The 17,256-nt window shown below is 44.6% G+C and overlaps 1 protein-coding gene across 6 annotated transcripts in view; it reads right to left on the bottom strand.

Moving 5' to 3' along the window:
- PDSS1 (decaprenyl diphosphate synthase subunit 1) overlaps nucleotides 1–17,256 on the bottom strand; it is a 50,719-nt gene that overhangs the window by 1,290 nt on the left and 32,173 nt on the right. For all 6 annotated transcript variants that reach the window (XR_013397972.1, XR_003719197.2, XM_077946032.1 and 3 more), the window contains 3 exons: nucleotides 10,437–10,517; nucleotides 10,178–10,291; nucleotides 3,197–3,277 (listed from right to left, as the gene is read on the bottom strand). Coding sequence is in view for 4 of the 6 variants with exons in the window: in XM_077946032.1 (XP_077802158.1) it covers nucleotides 3,197–3,277; nucleotides 10,178–10,291; nucleotides 10,437–10,517 (276 nt within the window). In the remaining 2 variants the exon portion in view is untranslated. The remainder of the gene's footprint in view (nucleotides 1–3,196; nucleotides 3,278–10,177; nucleotides 10,292–10,436; nucleotides 10,518–17,256) is intronic.

The raw sequence follows: 17,256 nt of genomic DNA, 5'->3' as shown, positions 1-17,256 counted from the left end.
TTGGTCAGGCTGGTCTCGAACTCCTGACCTCAGGTGATCCACCCACCTCGGCCTCCCAAAGTGCTGGGATTACAGGCATGAGCTACCACACCCAGCTAATTTTTTTTTTTTTTTTTTTTTTGTATTTTTTTTTTTTTTTCTTTGAGATGGAGTTTTGCTCTTGTTGCCCAGGCTGGTCTCAAACTCCTGGCCTCAAGTGATCTGCCCACCTTGGCCTCCCAAAGTGCTGGGATTACAGGTGTGAGCCACCTTGCCCAGCCTAGTTTTTATTTCTTGATTGCCAGTTTTAGTTATTATCTGTTACCTTTTTATTAAGATGAGGATTTAGCCCTCCCATATTGTGCCTCCTGATCATGACACTGCTGTCTTTAGTTGTTTTGTTGATTGCTTCTGTTAGGTAGCATCAACTTCTGATTTTATCTTGTATGAGCTCCTGTCCTGTCCTTTAACTATACTATTAGACTATGGATATTTACATTCTATTCTGTAACCATGTTTTAAAATATTGGTTCTTTCTAAAAGCCAAATACTAATAAAGTATCATTTCTATGATGTAAAAATATTTACTGCAGAATCAAGTCATATACTATAATTCTGTTTCCTTCTCCATGGCTCATGATCCCTCTGACATTTATTATTTATTTATTTATTTATTTATTTTGAGACAGAATCTTGCTCTGTTGCCCAGGCTGGAGTGAAGTGGTGTGATCTTGGCTCACCACAACCTCCGCCTCCCAGGCTCAAGGGATTCTCGTGCCTCAGCCTCCTTAGTAGCTAGGATTACAGGCGTGTGCCACCACGCCTGGCTAATGTTTGTATTTTTAGTAGAGACGTGGTTTCACCATGTTGGCCAGGCTGGTCTCAAACTCCTGACCTCAAGTGATCCACCCGCCTCGGCCTCCCAAAGTGCTGGGATTACAGGCGTGAGCCAGTGCGCCCAGACCCCTCTGACATTTAGAAATAGAATATTCCTAACACTGTGGTTGAAAGAAATCTGATTTTCTATACCAATTGCTCAAAACATGACACATTTTAGTTTGCTGTTCCTTTTTGTACAGAAGCCTGCCTTCTCTCAGTGTTTTCCACACATTTTGCTGAAGTACATCTGCAAATAACCTACCCAGAAAGTGTTCACGCAGGCCAGGTGTGGTGCTCACGCCTGTGATCCCAGCATTTTGGGAGGCCGAGCTGGGCGGATCACGAGGTCATGAGATCGAGACCACAATGGCCAACATGGTGAAACCCCCGTCTCTACTAAAAATACAAAAATCAGCCGCGCATGGTGGCGGGCGCCTGTGTTCCCAGCTACTCAGGAGGCTGAGGCAGAAGAATCACTTGAACCCGGGAGGCGGAGCTTGCAGTGAGCCGCGGTGCACCACTGCACTCCAGCCTGGCGACAGCGAGACTCCGTCTCAGAAAAATAGAAAAAGTATTTATGGGAAGTCAGTGTTTTAGTCCCGATGTGTGGTGACTTTCTTTTGCCTTCAGATATAATGGATCTTAGGTTTAAAATGTTTAATCATTATTTGCAAGACCTTCCTCCACTGCCTTCTAGCACCCAGTATTTTTGCTATTCATTGAGCCAGTTTTGACACCTTTTTCTTGCATAAGTGACCACTTTTTAATTTTCTTCCCGAAATACTTGTTACATGATGGCACCGGTCCTTGTAGCTCTTCTTATTTTCACTATTTCCCCCTTTCTGTTTTACACTTGGGAGGATTTCCTCAATTTCACATTGCAGACGTTCTTTGGAGTTTGCTCTGCAGTCATTTCCAGTTTCTTAGAACTTGCTCTTACTCATTTAAAAAGTCTGATCCTGTCTTGTTTTGTGAATGTGGTATATTTTTGGATCCTCCTATTTATGTTTTTCCTGAGTTTCTTTCCCCCCCGTTATTTTAGTCCCACTCTTTTGTTCAGCAAGCTTTAGTCAACTCATTTGTAACCCTGAGTTGTCTATTCACATTTAGTGAGGGAATAGGACTAGAAGCTATGTGGGTGAACAGGGAGCTAGAATTTTGGAGAATTTGTTCAGAGAACATTCCCGTGGATTTTTGTTTTCCCTAAATGCGTTTCTGGCTAGGATTGCTGGAACTTTGCTATTTTCCATAGGTGCTACTATTAATTTCCCTCTTTTCAGTTCCACCTCCCACTCCAGCTTTCAATAATACCATTATTTCTGAAGCCAGAACCTCTCCCAGGGATATTGACTTTTATCAGCTCCAGCTCCCTCCCATAGTTTTTAATAGTACTTTTAAACCATTCTCCAAAAAAGCCAGTAACCCATAGTGAATGATGAGGCTTAACAGCATAGTCAGTTAAAAGAGAAAAATAACCTTTTAGGCGTTGGGGGTTGCTTTTTAAATGTTTTAAGAATCAGAACGGTAATTATTTGGAAGTCTTTCAGGTACCACACTAAGTACGGATCTCACGGCACACTTGCTTTGTAACAATGTTTTTGCTCACTCCGACTCATCCAGGAGATCTGTTGGCTGCAAATGATGGTGAGCTTGGAAATGGCTCATTCTCAAGAGAGTCAGTCACCAAAACTCAAGTCATGCAAAGAGATGTGGCTTCCACAGAAAGCTTCTGAAGATATGTGGCAATATATTTAAAACAAGCCACTAGCCCCTAAACAGGGTTAAATGGTTCTCCCTTTAAAAGAAAAATGTTTGTATAAATGTATAGTTTGCCTATGTTGGTTTAATTGTTTTCAATGATCATGTCTTTAGTCACACTTTTATAACAGGTAGGACAGACTAGGAAAGCCCAATTAGGAGTAGCCCATTGCAGCAGTGCAGCTGCAGCCCGCATGGGGTCACGGATGGGGACACGGATGAGGCTGGGGCTGAGGCTGGGTGACTGGGGGCCTAGTGATTCTGCTGATGGACACAGGGAAGGCTGGTTCCACACCACTCTGCTTCAACACTAACAGTTCACCAGAATCACTTAGGTACCTTTTACCAGACATTAATATCTGTGCCTTACCCAAGACCAGTTAAAACAAAGTATTTCCTAAGTAGTCTAGAAGAGAAATGAAAACAAAAAATCTGAAAAACGAGTTTTCCCTTCTCAGTTTTTGTCACATCAAGAGTTGACCAAACAGTCTTGTATCTGTAATTTAATGTTTACATTTTTGGATTAAAGGACTTTGCCACGTTGTTCCTGCTGCTGCCTTTCTTTTAAAAATAGTCTTACCTGTAACACATACTGTCGAGCTCTGTCTACATCTCCCGGCAAACTGAACCTTCGCATGATCATAGCATTCATTTCTGGGAACTAAGAAAAAAGAGAGAAAATCTGTTTATTTCTCTTGGGGGAAACAAGTGTTCTAACACTAGTTTGTAACAACAGGAAATAAGAAACAACAAAAATGTAATTAAATGTCTAAATGATGTGGGGGAGCAATAAACTGTGGCAACAAAAGCTGAGCTAAGAGGCATCCACTGTCTATGCCTAGGCACTGTGGTGGTGTAGAGGAGGAGAGACACTAGTCCTTGTTTATTCTGATGTTTTATCCTAGTCCAACACTGAGTAAGAGAGGCAGGAGGAATAAAGTACTTCTCAACAACATCATGGTTCTGGCTGGGTGTGGTGGCTCACGCCTGTAATCCCAGCACTTTGGGAGGCCGAGGTGGGCGGATCACCTGAGGTCAGGAGTTTGAGACCAGCCTGGCTAACATGGTGAAACTGTTTCTACTAAAAATATAAAAAAATTAGCCGGGCGTGGTGGTGCACGCCTGTAATCCCAGCTACTCAGGAGGCTGAGGCAAGAGAATTGCTTGAACCCTGGAGGCGGAGGTTGCAGTGAGCCGAGATTGCGCCACTGCACTCCAGCTTGGGCAACAAGAGTGAAACTCCATCTCAAATAAAAAAATAAAAAACAACATGGTTGGTAAACTTGAAATTGTATCAGGATCGCCTGTACTGCTTGTGGGGCCTCTCCCCCAGTTTCTGATTGAGTAGGGGTGGAGCCTTGGCATGCATTTCTAACAGATTCCCAGGTGACACCAGTATCTCTGGTCTCTGCCAACATTTTGCGAGTCACTGGCCTAGGATGAGGATGGGAATTAGGCATTCTACTCTAAGTACTAAATTGATTACCAACTGAAAGCTATTGAGGTTTCTGAGCAGAGAGCATTACGTACAGAGCTCTGCCTTAAGCAGTGTGTACAGTGGATCTGAGCAGTGGTGCATGACACTGACTGCATACTGGGATCAGCTGGGGAGGTTTTTGTGTTTTTTTTTTTCTTCTGAGATGGAGTTTCGCTGTGTCGCCCAGGCTGGAGTGCAATGGCACGATCTCAGCTCACTGCAAACTCCGCCTTCCTGGTTCAAGCGATTCTCTGCCTCAGCCTCTTGAGTAGCAGGGACTACAGATGTGCGCCACCACACCTGGCTAATTTTGTATTTTTAGTAGAGACAGGGTTTTGCCATATTGGCCAGGCTGGTCTTGAACTCCTGACCTCAGGTGATCTGTCCACCTCAGCCTCCCAAAGTGCTGGGATTACAGGTGTGAACCACTGCGTCTTGCCTGGGGAGGTACAGTTGCCTAGATCCTGTTCCCAGAGATTTTGATTATATTGGCTTGGTGCTTAGTCTGGGCACCAGGATTTTCAACCCCTTCCCATCTACTCTGATATTTTTAATGTGCAGCCAAGGTTGAGAACCATGGAACTAAGAGAGTCAGAGGTAGACGGAACAAACAGGTTACTAGAGTAGTTTATAAAAAAGACCTGAATTAATCTGATAGCAAGAAGAGGGGAAAAAAAAAAGGTAAAAATCCAATTGAAGGTAAAATCGATATTCTACAATACTTAGCAACTATTTATAACTGTCACCATTAACAGAATACAAAAGCCAGGACACCAAATCACTTCACTTCCTAGATCCGAGCTCTAGTCTTGGTTTGGCTACCAACTGCCACAGCTGAGTGACTTCCTTAGTCCCTGGGGTCTTAGGCTTCTCCTCTTCATGACCGGAAGCCCTTGAGCTCTAACAGTCTACGGCTCCACGGAAGAGGTAAGATGTGTTTGGTTTTGGCCACGTCAGTGCTTATAGCAGTTGCCAGTTTTTCCCTGGCAGTGAACCTGAAGATGAAAAAAGTTGTTGTCCTGTAACCATGACCATGGTATTAGTAATCCTAGAAGAAAAAATAGGGCATACATAGAAAAGCCTCAGCCGAGTGATCACAGACGAAGAAAGAATGTTTCTTTCAGACCAAAATATGTGTCAGAACAAAGCTCTAAACATGTAGAGACTGCTAATGTGTTTACAGAATTTATAGAGCCAGCAACTGGTTAGTTCTTATGAAAACCAGTAATTTCCTTTAGTTACTGGTGTTTTAAGAAGAAAACAAGCTACTAGAAAGAAATCAGGGAAGCCCAAATCAACTTCTGTGGTAAAAAAGCCAAATCAAGTAGGTTTTAGTTTTGTTTTGAGACTTGTTCTGTTGCCCAGGCTGGAGTGCAGTGGTGCAATCATAGCTCACTGCAGCCTCAAACTCCTATAGGTTCAAGTAATCCTCCTGTCTCAGCCTTCCAAGTAGCTGGGACTACAGGCATGCAGCTGGCTAATTTTTTTTAATTTAAAAAAAAATTTTTTTTGAGATGGAGTCTCACTCTGTCGCCCAGGCTGGAGTGCAGTGGCACAATCTTGACTCACCGCAACCTCCGCCTCCCGGGTTCAAACGATTCTTCTGCCTCAGCCTCCCGAGTAGCTGGGACTACGGGGCACATGCCACCACACCCTGCTAATTTTGTGTATTTTTAATAGAGACGGGGTTTCACCATGTTAGGCAGGATGGTCTCGATCTCCTGACCTTGTGATCCGCCCACCTCGGCCTCCCAAAGTGCTGGGATTACAGGCGTGAGCCACTGCGCCTGGCCAATTTTTCAATTTTTTATAGAGATGGGGTCTTGCCTTGTTGCCTGGGCTGGTGTCAAACTCCTGGCTTCACATGATCCTCTCACCTGGGCCTCCCAGAGTGCTGGGATTATGGGTGTGAGCCACTACACATAGCCTGTTTTCGTTTTTTAATACCACATACTTGCTGGATATCTGGAAGGTTTTATCGTTAACACTAATGTGATCCTCTTGTAGGCATCTGGTGACATTACTGTGTTTATGATGTATAAGCTTTTTCTACAGTACCAGCAAGTGTAGTAAGATGTGCTGATTGGGTGTTTTCACTGATGCTTTTACTATGAAAAGCACTGAGAAAGCAAAATTTGAAAAAATTATTTGCATTGAGTGACTACATCCTTCCTTCCAAACATGTCATGTGTGCAATTATAATATGCAAAACATCGAACTCTTCCCCGGGCACTCCCCAGTCCCCTCCATGTGTATGTGGAAAAGAAAAGAGAAACACAGCAGGAAGAACAGTTGCCTGCAGATTTAGTGACAAATAAAAGTTCTGTTTGCTCAGGTGGTGTTTTTAAGAGTAGGAAAACCACCTGTGGGTAAATCAGGTTGTAGCGCTGTGAAACCCATCCATACACTAAACCGCCAAGGTGATCAGTAGATGAGTTTTCCCAAGCAAAACGTGGGTCACTCTAAGGCACCAACTAGTCACCACGACAGCATAAGGCCTGTGCAGCTGGTGCAGGGGCTGGTGATGGCATTTGGAACGTGGCTACAGCTGACATTTGGGTCTAGTGACTTAGCAAATAAGGAAGAGAAGCAGAAGAAAGGAAAGATTTGTTTTTGTTAAAAAAGATATTTGAAGAGTGATGAAGTTTCATCAGATAAAGTAAAGCACTTCCATTTTGTTTCTGAAGCTTTCAAAATCCAATTAACTTGAGGTTTTTGTTCTTAAAGAGAATATGTACACATATACATACATACATGGGAGGGTGCTGTCATCCCTGGGACTTCTCCAGAAATCCCCAAAACTCTTCTTAAATCCTCTGAACCAACTGTTACTAGGAAACCCCTTAAGAGAGATGTTAAAAATAAAGTAACTCCAAAGAGAGGGGGTTTCTGTCAAGTGCTGGGTGGAGCAAACTCCAAGACAACCCACCACACCAAGTTAAAAAGGAAAAGGTGGTTTCCCAAGAATGCTTGCCCTGGCCCAGTGTTCACAAATGGAAAAGCTCAAAGAGCATCTCATCAGCACACACAACTCACCTACCAAAGGGAAAGGATTACAGACGTCTTAGAACTCCTCCACTAAGTAGGTATGCTGTTCATAATAACAAAGACATCGCACAGAGAGGATTCTTTGAGTATCATCAGTGCCCGGGTGGGTTAGTTACCTGCTCTGTGGGAAGGCCTGTTTGGTATCATAGCTACTAACTTCTCAGCATTACCAGTGGCAATAACACTGTGTATGATGTAATAAAATGAATACTGGTCTTAGACTTGTTCAGTTCCCTGCTGTGCCATTTACCAGATGTTTAATTTTGGCGAGGTTTGAGCATCAGTTTCTTACTTGTAGAATAGGCACCATGATATCTACCACAAAGAGGAGTTGTGAGATTAGAGATAATGTATGAAAGAATCCTTTGTAAACTAAAAACACATTTTCATTAAGTGGAGATACTGCACATTCTGAACGTTATTTTTGGAACTTGTTTTTACCCAGAATGAATTTTAGTCCCAAAAATCTTTTGACACATTTCTTGCTAAGAATCTCTTGTTTGACAGTGTATTCCACAAAAGAGCCTAACCTTGCTGTTTTATTAGAAGGCAACTTATAAATACATATTTGGCTAACGTCTGGCCCATGTGCCACAAGACAGAAACATCAGTCTACTTTTGAAATGAGTTCTGTCCAGAGTCACTTCCTGCTTGGACTCCATTCTGTGTTCCCTTTTCTGAGGCTGCAATGTGCCTTTTAAACTCACTGCCTTATGGGCAGATGAGAACACTGCTGTCTGGTGACTGTGAGTAGGTGCCTCATGACTGGGATTTCCCAGTAAAGCACACACAAAACCATGGCTCGGGGTACAGTAATCTTTTTTCTTCCTTTTGCTTGCGTTTTTTAACCAGCATTTTTCTTTCTTTCTCTTTTTTTTTTTTTTGTTTTGAGATGGAGTCTCACTCTGTCGCCCAGGCTAGAGTGCAGTGGTGCGATCTCAGCTCACTGCAACCTCCGCCTCCCAGGTTCAAATGATTCTCCTTCCTCGGCCTCCTGAGTAGCTGGGATTACAGGCGTGCACCACCATGCCCGGCTAACTTTTGTATTTTTAGTAGAGACGGGGTTTCACCATATTGGTCAGGCTGGTGTTGAACTCCTGACCTCGTGATCCACCTGCCTTGGCCTCCCAAAGTGCTGGAATTACAGGCATGAGCCACCGCGCCCGGCCTTAACCAGCATTTTTCAATCTCTTATAGATTACTGACAGATACTATGTAGAAGAGGTCCATCTCCCCTGTCCCCCACTATATATGAAGGCAGAGTTAGCCGTTACTCCTTTGTGTGTGGAGGGGAAAGTAAGTTAGTTTCTTTCGAAATATATTCAGAGTGAAACTTAAGGTTTAAGAAGGACTCAACCGATAACTTAGTATTCTGGGGTTCATAACAAGTATTTAACAACTTGAAGATTTTTACAAATACAGCAACCAAAACGTTTTCAGCGCCTTCTCCAGGGAGAGGCTTTTTCCTTCTATCCTGACAATCTTAGAGCCTAGGTAGAGGAATCTTTACCAAGCTAGCTGGATTTCAGCACACTCAGTCAATCTTACTGTCCTTCACTCATGTTTACTAACAAGCATCTGAGAAGTAATGTTCGCAGTTGTATAGGTGGAAGCCAGTGCCTCATTTTTCTAATCCCCGGCATAGTATCTACACGGCTCAAACGTTCCTCACTCATGCCTCAATGTACAAAAGGGGGTTTTTAGAAATTTTTGTCAAAACTGGGCACATGTATGATGCTCCTTGATTTTGGGCTGGCAAGTAAGTCTCATTGGGAGAGAGGACCTATTTATAGCATATCTTTCACTTCTTACCTCAGCCTCCAAAGTCTGAGAGGATGGAAGCCTTGTAATAATGAGGGCAGGTGTTCCTTCAAAGTGCCCTGACATCTCCATTCATAGCCCTAGCAAGCTGCCAAAGTAGCCTGGCCCAGCCACCCAGAACATCAGCCTCCCCTGGGAAGAATCACGCTGCCAATGGCTGTGCTAGATAGTGGGTGAAAGATAATCTTTCCTCTCTCCAATAGAAACCCACCAAAAGCAAGGGTCATGGTTTCTGTATCACAGTGGAATCACTGAATTCTATGGAGGACATGATTGACCTTTGTAAACGTGAAGACAGAATGAGGCAAAATCTCTGAAAGACCAAAAGTTACTATAATTTCAGACCAAAGAGCTAATGTTGAATTTCATGGCACGGTGATGAACATCTTATTGCTTTGCTACATACCAAATTAAATACTACTAAGATGAAAATCTATTAACAAGATGTTCCAACACCAACTAATGTCTCACTTATTTCAAGTAACATTCAGTACAGCCACAAGCCATGTGGCCAGCGTCTAGAGGAGGCCGTGAGGATGTCTGCTTTGTCAGTCGAGGGAACATCTTTGAAGCCTCCTAAGCCTTTCATTCACATTAAGGGGGACACCAGCTGTACTGACTTCCTCACTTCTCAGTCCCTCGATCCGGAGAAAGAAGGAACTATGTGGGTCTACTGCACTCCACTGACTTCTTGACATTTTGAGGCAATGGCCGAAGTTCTAAGGCCTCTCTCAGAGCAGCAGAGTCTCATTAAACTTCTAAAACTGGAGAATTTCTTATGCTTGGAGGCCCTTGATGCTTCCTGTGCCTTTTAAGGGGCTCTGAGGACCACCAGAGTCCAGTCCTATAATCAACACTTGGAAACCGTTCACTTTGCCAGTGGCCAAAATATATGGAAATAATCACGATGCTACCTCAAATGCCTCTGGCACACCACAAGACACAAAGATCTTAAATAGGATCTTAGCTAATCCTCACAACCCCCCTGGGAGAAAGCTGATCTTCTCAATTTTACAGATAAGGAAACAGGCTTAGCAAGGTGAAATGACCAGCCCTAACATCTCACTCAGAGCCAGGATCAAAGGCAGACCTGTGATCTCTTACCTGAATGCCTTCCCATCGATTCCGTTATGCAACCTTCCCATCAGGTGTGTCGCGGGACATCAGTTCTGTGGGGCTATCAGTGGTGGGTCGAAGGGAGTTCGTAACACTTACCTGCTGACAGGCAAACAGGACAGGACCAGTGGCTAACCCGAGCTTCAGATCAGCTGATGTTGGTTTGCCCATCTGGTCAGAACATGAGGTGAAGTCCAACACATCATCTATTAGCTGGCAAAAGGAAAAATGGGATGTAAGGAGCACCGCCAGGCCAACATCGCTGCCATCGTTCCTACTATTTTGGCAATTCCACACTAGGGGAGAATGCTGACTGTATCACTGTGCCACCATTCTTACAAATAAAAAGCATACCAACCTGAAAAGCTATTCCTACATTTTTTCCGTACTGATAGGCGATCTCATGCACCACTGGGTCGGGACATCCTAGAACAGAGACCTGAAACAGAAAGAGCATTCTGAGATAAGCTGCTTCCAGGCAGCAGCACAGCAGCTGACCCCTGACTGAAAGAATTCCTTAAAATAGGAGGTAGCGGGGCTAGATTATACACAGTCAGGAGACGCTGACATCAGAGCGACACCAAGCATGTACAAAACCGCATTTCCAATCACAGAGTTTCAGCCTCAGATTGTGTCGTTAAATTCTAAGAAAATTCCCCTTCTCCGGCCCCTTTCCCACTGCTTAGGAAAAACGGAGCTACAGCTGGACTAATTCTGCTGGTAACAGGCTAAGTAAACCTTCCTGACATGCACAAGAAACAGACCCTCATCTGTGAAATACTGACTTCCAGCACTCGGCAAGCGAGCCCAATTACTGTTGGCTTTAATAATCTCCATCAATGTGTCCCTCATTTCAGGAAGAGATACTCATGTAATCACACACAATTTCCCCATCTGTAGTCCTTTTCATCATCTTTGGGAATTTCACCTGTTTCTGAATGCAGTTATTTCTTGCTTTGTCCATAAAAATCGTCTCAAGCCTCCTGCTTCAGACACAGATATCGCTTTTTTATTATCAGAAGGAACTTCACTGGTCCCACTGTTTCCACATTTCTCTCAAAAGGAGTTACTGTATAAAAACCCTTTTCCCTCCTCTCGGTGGGGGAGAAATAAGACTTCGGAAAGTCTTTTTAAAACTCCAAAAAGCTAGCTGGCACCGGCCACTGAAGTGCATTTCCCAGTGCCCTGCTAAGCATGTTAAGCAGGCCCAGCCACATTTTCAGAAAACAAAGCCTGGGTAAAACCAACACGGGGGAGGGGAGAGACGGTCTGTGTCTACCGGAGAGAGGTCTGTCTCTGCTCAATCTCCGTGAGAAAGCCAGCTGGAGCGCTGCAGTTAGTTGCCTTTCTGAAAGGCTCGCAGATGCTAGGAAACCCTGTCCCCTGACCTTCGGTCCTGCCTCTGTGGCTCTCCGGTCAGGGAGTGAACTTGGCTCAGGCATCCGTGTGGTGCAGCGCTGCAGGCTCTGCCGTGAGACTGTGGGGCTGCATTTGTGACCTTTACAAGTACCACGTGACGTCGGCATGTTACTGAACCTCTCTCGGCTTCAGCTTCCTCATCTGTACAATGTGGAAATCACAAGCACCTACCTTGTAGCGTTACTGTGAGAAACAGACATGATGCTGCATTTAAACCCTCAGTATAGTGCCTGGCGCCTGGTTAGAACTCAATGTGTGTTTGCTATTATTATCTCTTTTTAGAAACAGGATGTCACTCTGTTGCCCAAGCTGGGGTGCAGTGGTGCAATCACAGCTCACTGTAACCTTGAACTCCCAGGCTCAAGGGTTCCTTCCGCCTCAGTCTCCTGAGTAGCTGGGACTACAGGCACGTGCAACCACACCCAGCTAATTTTTAATTTTTTCGTAGAGATGGAGTCTCACCATGTTGTCTAGGCTGGCCTCAAAGTCCTGGGCTCATGATCCTCCCACCTCCACCTCCCAAAGCGTTGGGATTACCACCAGGTGTGAGCCACCGCACCCTGCTGTTTGCCATTATTATGAATAATTGTCCTCCTCCTCATCCACTGGAACCAGAAATAGGAGCCTTGGCAGTGTCCACGCACCTCTACCAACTGAAGCCAGGTCGCATAATGTCCTCAGCCTGAGAATGCTTTTTGACAACTTAATGAGGTCTGTTGACTATGTAGGGCTTGGCCATAAGTACATGGTAAAATTGCATGCACCATAAAGGGTCAGGTGGCCACGGACTTGAGTGAACAGTAACTGCTTTCAACAGCAAACCCCTTCCCGTGGGCAGGCACTGACCTCTGGGCAGTCAGGCAGGGCTCCTTTTTTCAACTAAAGAGTCTGGGAGACCACATGGGGGACAATTCAGAAACTTCTGAGAAGCTAAGATCAGCGTGGCTCAGAGGAGAGCATGGCAAGATCTGGGCAGCCTGGGATGTGCTGAGCTCAGGCCAGAATGATACTGGGAACCAAGATATTCCTAGATTGAAATCACTGAGAGTGAAGCAGTCTCCTGTAGTGAGATTAATGCTGTTTCCTCCACACAAAGCCATAGAGAATATAAACTTTCTTCCTGGAAAGTGAAAGATTTTCTAAAAATCCATTTCTTTTTTTGGAGACACAGTCTCTCTGTCACTCAGGCTAGAGTGCAGCGGCACGATCTGGGCTCACTGTAATCTCCACCTCCCAGGTTTAAGCGAGTCTCCTGCCTCAGCCTCCATGCGCCACCATGCCCAGATAATTTTTGTATCTAGTAGAGACGGGGTTTCACTAAGTTGGCCAGGCTGGTCTCAAACTCCTGACCTCAGGTGATCTGCTTGACTCAGCCTCCCAAAGTGCTAGGATTACAGGTGTGAGCCACCGCGCCCGGCCTAAAAATCTGTTAGTGAACATTTTAATGGAGTAAAATGTGTGGAGCACGTATGATGAGTACTTGGTATGATTTGAGCTAAACCTCACAATATCCCACAAATATGGATTATGTGGTTGGTGATGATAAAAGCTAACAATTCCTGAGTATCCACTATGTGCCAGGCACTGTTCTGAGAATTCTCACCTTTTAAGTCACTTATGAGGTTCGAGAAACTGAGGCACAGACGGTCCCAGGCATTACATGGCTCTGACATGCTGGAACCTGAATTTCATCCCAGATGGTCTGGCTCTAGGTACTGTTCTCTCCATCACTTTGCTGTGCTGCTTCTATGCTGGGCAATAAAATGGAACCTCCAAGAGGTCAAGGAACGTGTCCAAGTACGCACAAAGCTGCAGTCTGTCTGCACTGCCCCCTCTACGCCCACACATGCTGACACAGAGGTTATTTAGTGGGCGGCTTCTGCCTGACACATGGCGAAGGGACATTACTGCTCAGATTTCAACTATCCCAGATTTCCCTGGGGTGGCATAAAGACCATGCCAGAGAGTCCTGCTTCCCCATCCCAGGTCAGGACTGTCTGGATCTGTGGCAGGAAAACAGAAAACAACTGCCACAAATTAGACACAACATGGCACAACATACAAGAAGGCAAAGAGGTACGCAGACTTGCGCTCAGCATCAGAGAGATGCCTCACATCTTTCCGGAAATGGGTGGAGCATGAAGAATGATTAAGTCAAAGAAAGTGGAGCTCGACCGACTGTTTTGTTTGAAGCAGATGCTGCAGCCAGGCTGTGTTGTGCACATGCACTTCTTTCTGGGGAACGTTCACACCTTGCATCACATCCTTACAAGCCTTGTCTCAACAAGATGGGGAAGGGCCGGGCGCAGTGGCTCACGCCTGTAATCCCAGCTACCTGGGAGGCTGAGCCAGGAGAATTGCTTGAACCTGGGAGGCGGAGGTTGCAGTGAGCCGAGATCGTGCCACTGCACTCCAGCCTGGGTGACAGAGTAAGACTCCGATAAATAAATAAATAAATAAATAAATGGCCCTTAAGCATCTGAAAAATGTTCCACTCACTCAGAAAGGAGAGATGTAAATTAAAAGTCCACCGCAATACATTCTCCTCTACTGGACTAGCAAAAACTCAAAAGTGTTATGGCACATTCAGTTAGTAAGGCTGTGGGAAAAGAGGTTCTGAAAAGCTGCTGGTGGAAACACATCTGGTACAGACCCAACAGAGGGAAATGTGGTGCTGCCTAACAAAACCATATGTGCAATTACCCCTAAATTCACCCTGCAGGCACTCCTCTCACAACACAAAAATAGGTTTATGCAAGGCCAGCCCTTGCAGTAGTGTTTGTAATTGCAAAACGAAACCTAAATGCCCATGTATAGAAGGTTGGTTGAACAAACCATGCTATGTCCACACAATGGGATCTGATACAGAAGCTTTAAAAAAAGTTTTAATTAATTATTATTATTAATTTTTTTGAGATGGGAGTCTCACTCTGTAGCCCACGCTGGAGTACAGTGACGTGATCTCGGCTCACTGCAACCTCCACATCCCGGGTTCAAGCTATTCTTGTGCCTCAGCCTCCCAAATAGCTGGGATTACAGCCATATACCACCACAGCTGGCTAATTTTTGTACTTTTAGTAGAGACAGGGTTTCACCATGTTGGCCTCAAGTGATCTGCCTGCTTTGGCCTCCTGAAGTGCTGGGATTACAGGTGCGCACCACCACGCCCAGCTAATTTTTGTATTTTTAGTAGAGAACAGGTTTCACCATGTTGGCCCGGCTGCTCTTGAACTCCTGACCTCATGATTTGGCCACCTCAGCCTCCCAAAGTGCTGGGATTACAAGCATGAGTCACCATGCCCAGCCCTGACACAGCAGTTTTAAAAATGAGGAAGATCCTACAAACCAATGTGGAATCATTTTCCTAATAAACTGTTAAGAAATGCAAAGTAAAGCAGAGTAGTCTAGGGTACTACCTCTTCTGTAAGAAAGAAGGGAAGATTGGGCATACTTGTGGCTGCTTGTTTGTGCGAAATGAAACCCAGGAAGGAGGAACCAGAAACGAACAAGACTGCTTACCTACAAGGGGGCAGGGGAAGAGAACAGGGCAAAAGGGAGAGTTACTGTATTGCACAGTTCTGACTTTTGGAGCTAATTTTTCTTTTTCTTTTTTTAGACAGGGTCTCACTCTGTTGCCAGGCTAGAGTGCAGTGGTGTGATCATGGCTCACTGCAGCCTCAACCTCCCTGGGCTCAGGTGATCCGCCCACCTCAGCCTCCCAGGTAGCTGGGACTACAGGTGTGCACTACCACGCCCAGCTAATTTTTGTATTCCTGTAGAAAGAGGTTTCGCCATGTTGCCCAGGCTGGTCTCAAACTCCTGGGCTCAAGCAATCCGTCTGCCTTGGCCTCCCAAAGTGCTAGGATTACAGGCGTGAGCCACTGCGCCCGGCCACATTGTTTCAAACATTCAAAACAACAGCAACAATAACAAAACGCTCAAAACCAAAACCCGAAATCAGCAAGAATGAAAGGGAATCCCTAAAATGGAATAAAAATGAACCCAACTATTAACCCATTTATGCTGGAGGTTGCAAATTTTTTTGTGTGAAAAATCAGATCTTGGTAATGACATTGAGCAGTAGGATAGAAATAACTCCACAAGCTTAGCGTTCCAATAGTGGAACGCTAGCATAAATGGGTTAATATATTCCAAATAATAACATAACCACACTGATCCACAGAGAAAGGTAACTTTTGAACAGATAAACTTTGATTCTATTATCCTCAGGCCCAAGACAAAAGGAATGGCAAATACTGGAGTCTAGCGACTGGGTTTGCTTTTCACAGAGATATGTATGAGTCATGAATCTGGAAACTCCTATGGTATATTCTTGGATTGTGCAAATAAGTACACCGTGGAGAATAGGAGCCAGGTCTCTCATTGTTTGGGAAGTGAGTTACAAATATGGAAAGATGGAATCCTGGAATAAACCACAAATCCTGTGGTGTTAGATGGATTTAGAACTATCTGTTTGATACTTCATGGTTTTGAATAAGTGCGGATGGGTACAGAAAGATATACATGTATCTACCTACATTACATATAATACATACATGTATTTCCTAGCTCTGTCCATTGGGTGGGTCTAGAAACGGTGACACCCAATACTCAAATTCTGGTTTCTTAACACCATTTTCCACCAAAAGGAATGTGGGTTCCTTGGAGAACAGTGAATAACAGGGCTGAATATCTCCTGCCAGAAATGGGGTGCTGAAAAAACGATAGGAGGACACAGAACCAGATTAAAGGGCCTCCTCCATGGGCCATATGTTGGATAATTGAGTATTAAAATAAATAATGACAGTGTTATAATCTACAGAATAAAATAAGATGGCTGGGCATAGTGACTCACGCCTGTAATCCCAGCACTTTGCGAGGCCAAGGTGGTGATCACTTGAGGCCAGGAGTTTGAGACCAGCCTGGGCAACATGGCAAAACCCCATCTCTACTAAAAATACAAAAAGTCAGCTGGGTATGGGGGTGGGCGCATGTAATCCCAGCTACTCGGGAGGCTGAGGTGGAGGATCACCTGAGCCCGGGAGGTGGAGGTTGCAGTGAACTGAGATTGCGCCACTGCACTACTCCAGCATGGGCAACAGAGTGATACCCTATCTCAAAAAAAAAAAAAAAAAAGATACAGAATAAAATAAGAATCCAAGAGCCCATACAGTTAAGAGCTTCCTTAAATGGAATACCAACACTTCACTTCATTCTTTTGAGAATGAAATAATAATAATAAAAAAACAATAGAATACCAGCTGTCTTGTAGAAGAGTGATATAGAAGAAATGATGAAAATAGAAAAACAGCCATTTGACAACCATCAGAATAATCTTTACATAATCTGAAAATACTTCACCCAAAATAGGTTAAAATAGTAATTTTAGATTGAAGAAACTGGCAGATGGTATCCTTTTTTTTTTCTTTTTTTGAGATGGAGTTTCACTCTTGTTGACCAGGCCGGAGTGCAATGGTGCAATCTCAGCTCACTGCAACCTCCGCCTCCCGGGTTCAAGCAATTCTCCTGCATCAGCCTCCTGAGTAGCTGGGACTACAGGCATGTGCCACCATGCCCGGCTAATTTTTGTATTTTTAGTAGAGAAGGGGTTTCACCCACGTTGGCCAGGCTTGTCTCGAACTCTTGACCTCAGGTGATCCATCCGCCTCGGCCTCCCAAAGTGCTGGGATTACAGGTGCCCGCCACCATGCCCGGCTCATTTTTTGTATTTTTAGTAGAGACAGGGTTTTACCATGTTG

The sequence above is a fragment of the Macaca mulatta genome, chromosome 9 (genome assembly GCF_049350105.2).
Source record: "Macaca mulatta isolate MMU2019108-1 chromosome 9, T2T-MMU8v2.0, whole genome shotgun sequence".
Taxonomy (NCBI): domain Eukaryota; kingdom Metazoa; phylum Chordata; class Mammalia; order Primates; family Cercopithecidae; genus Macaca; species Macaca mulatta.
This window is presented reverse-complemented; position numbering and strand designations above follow the sequence as displayed.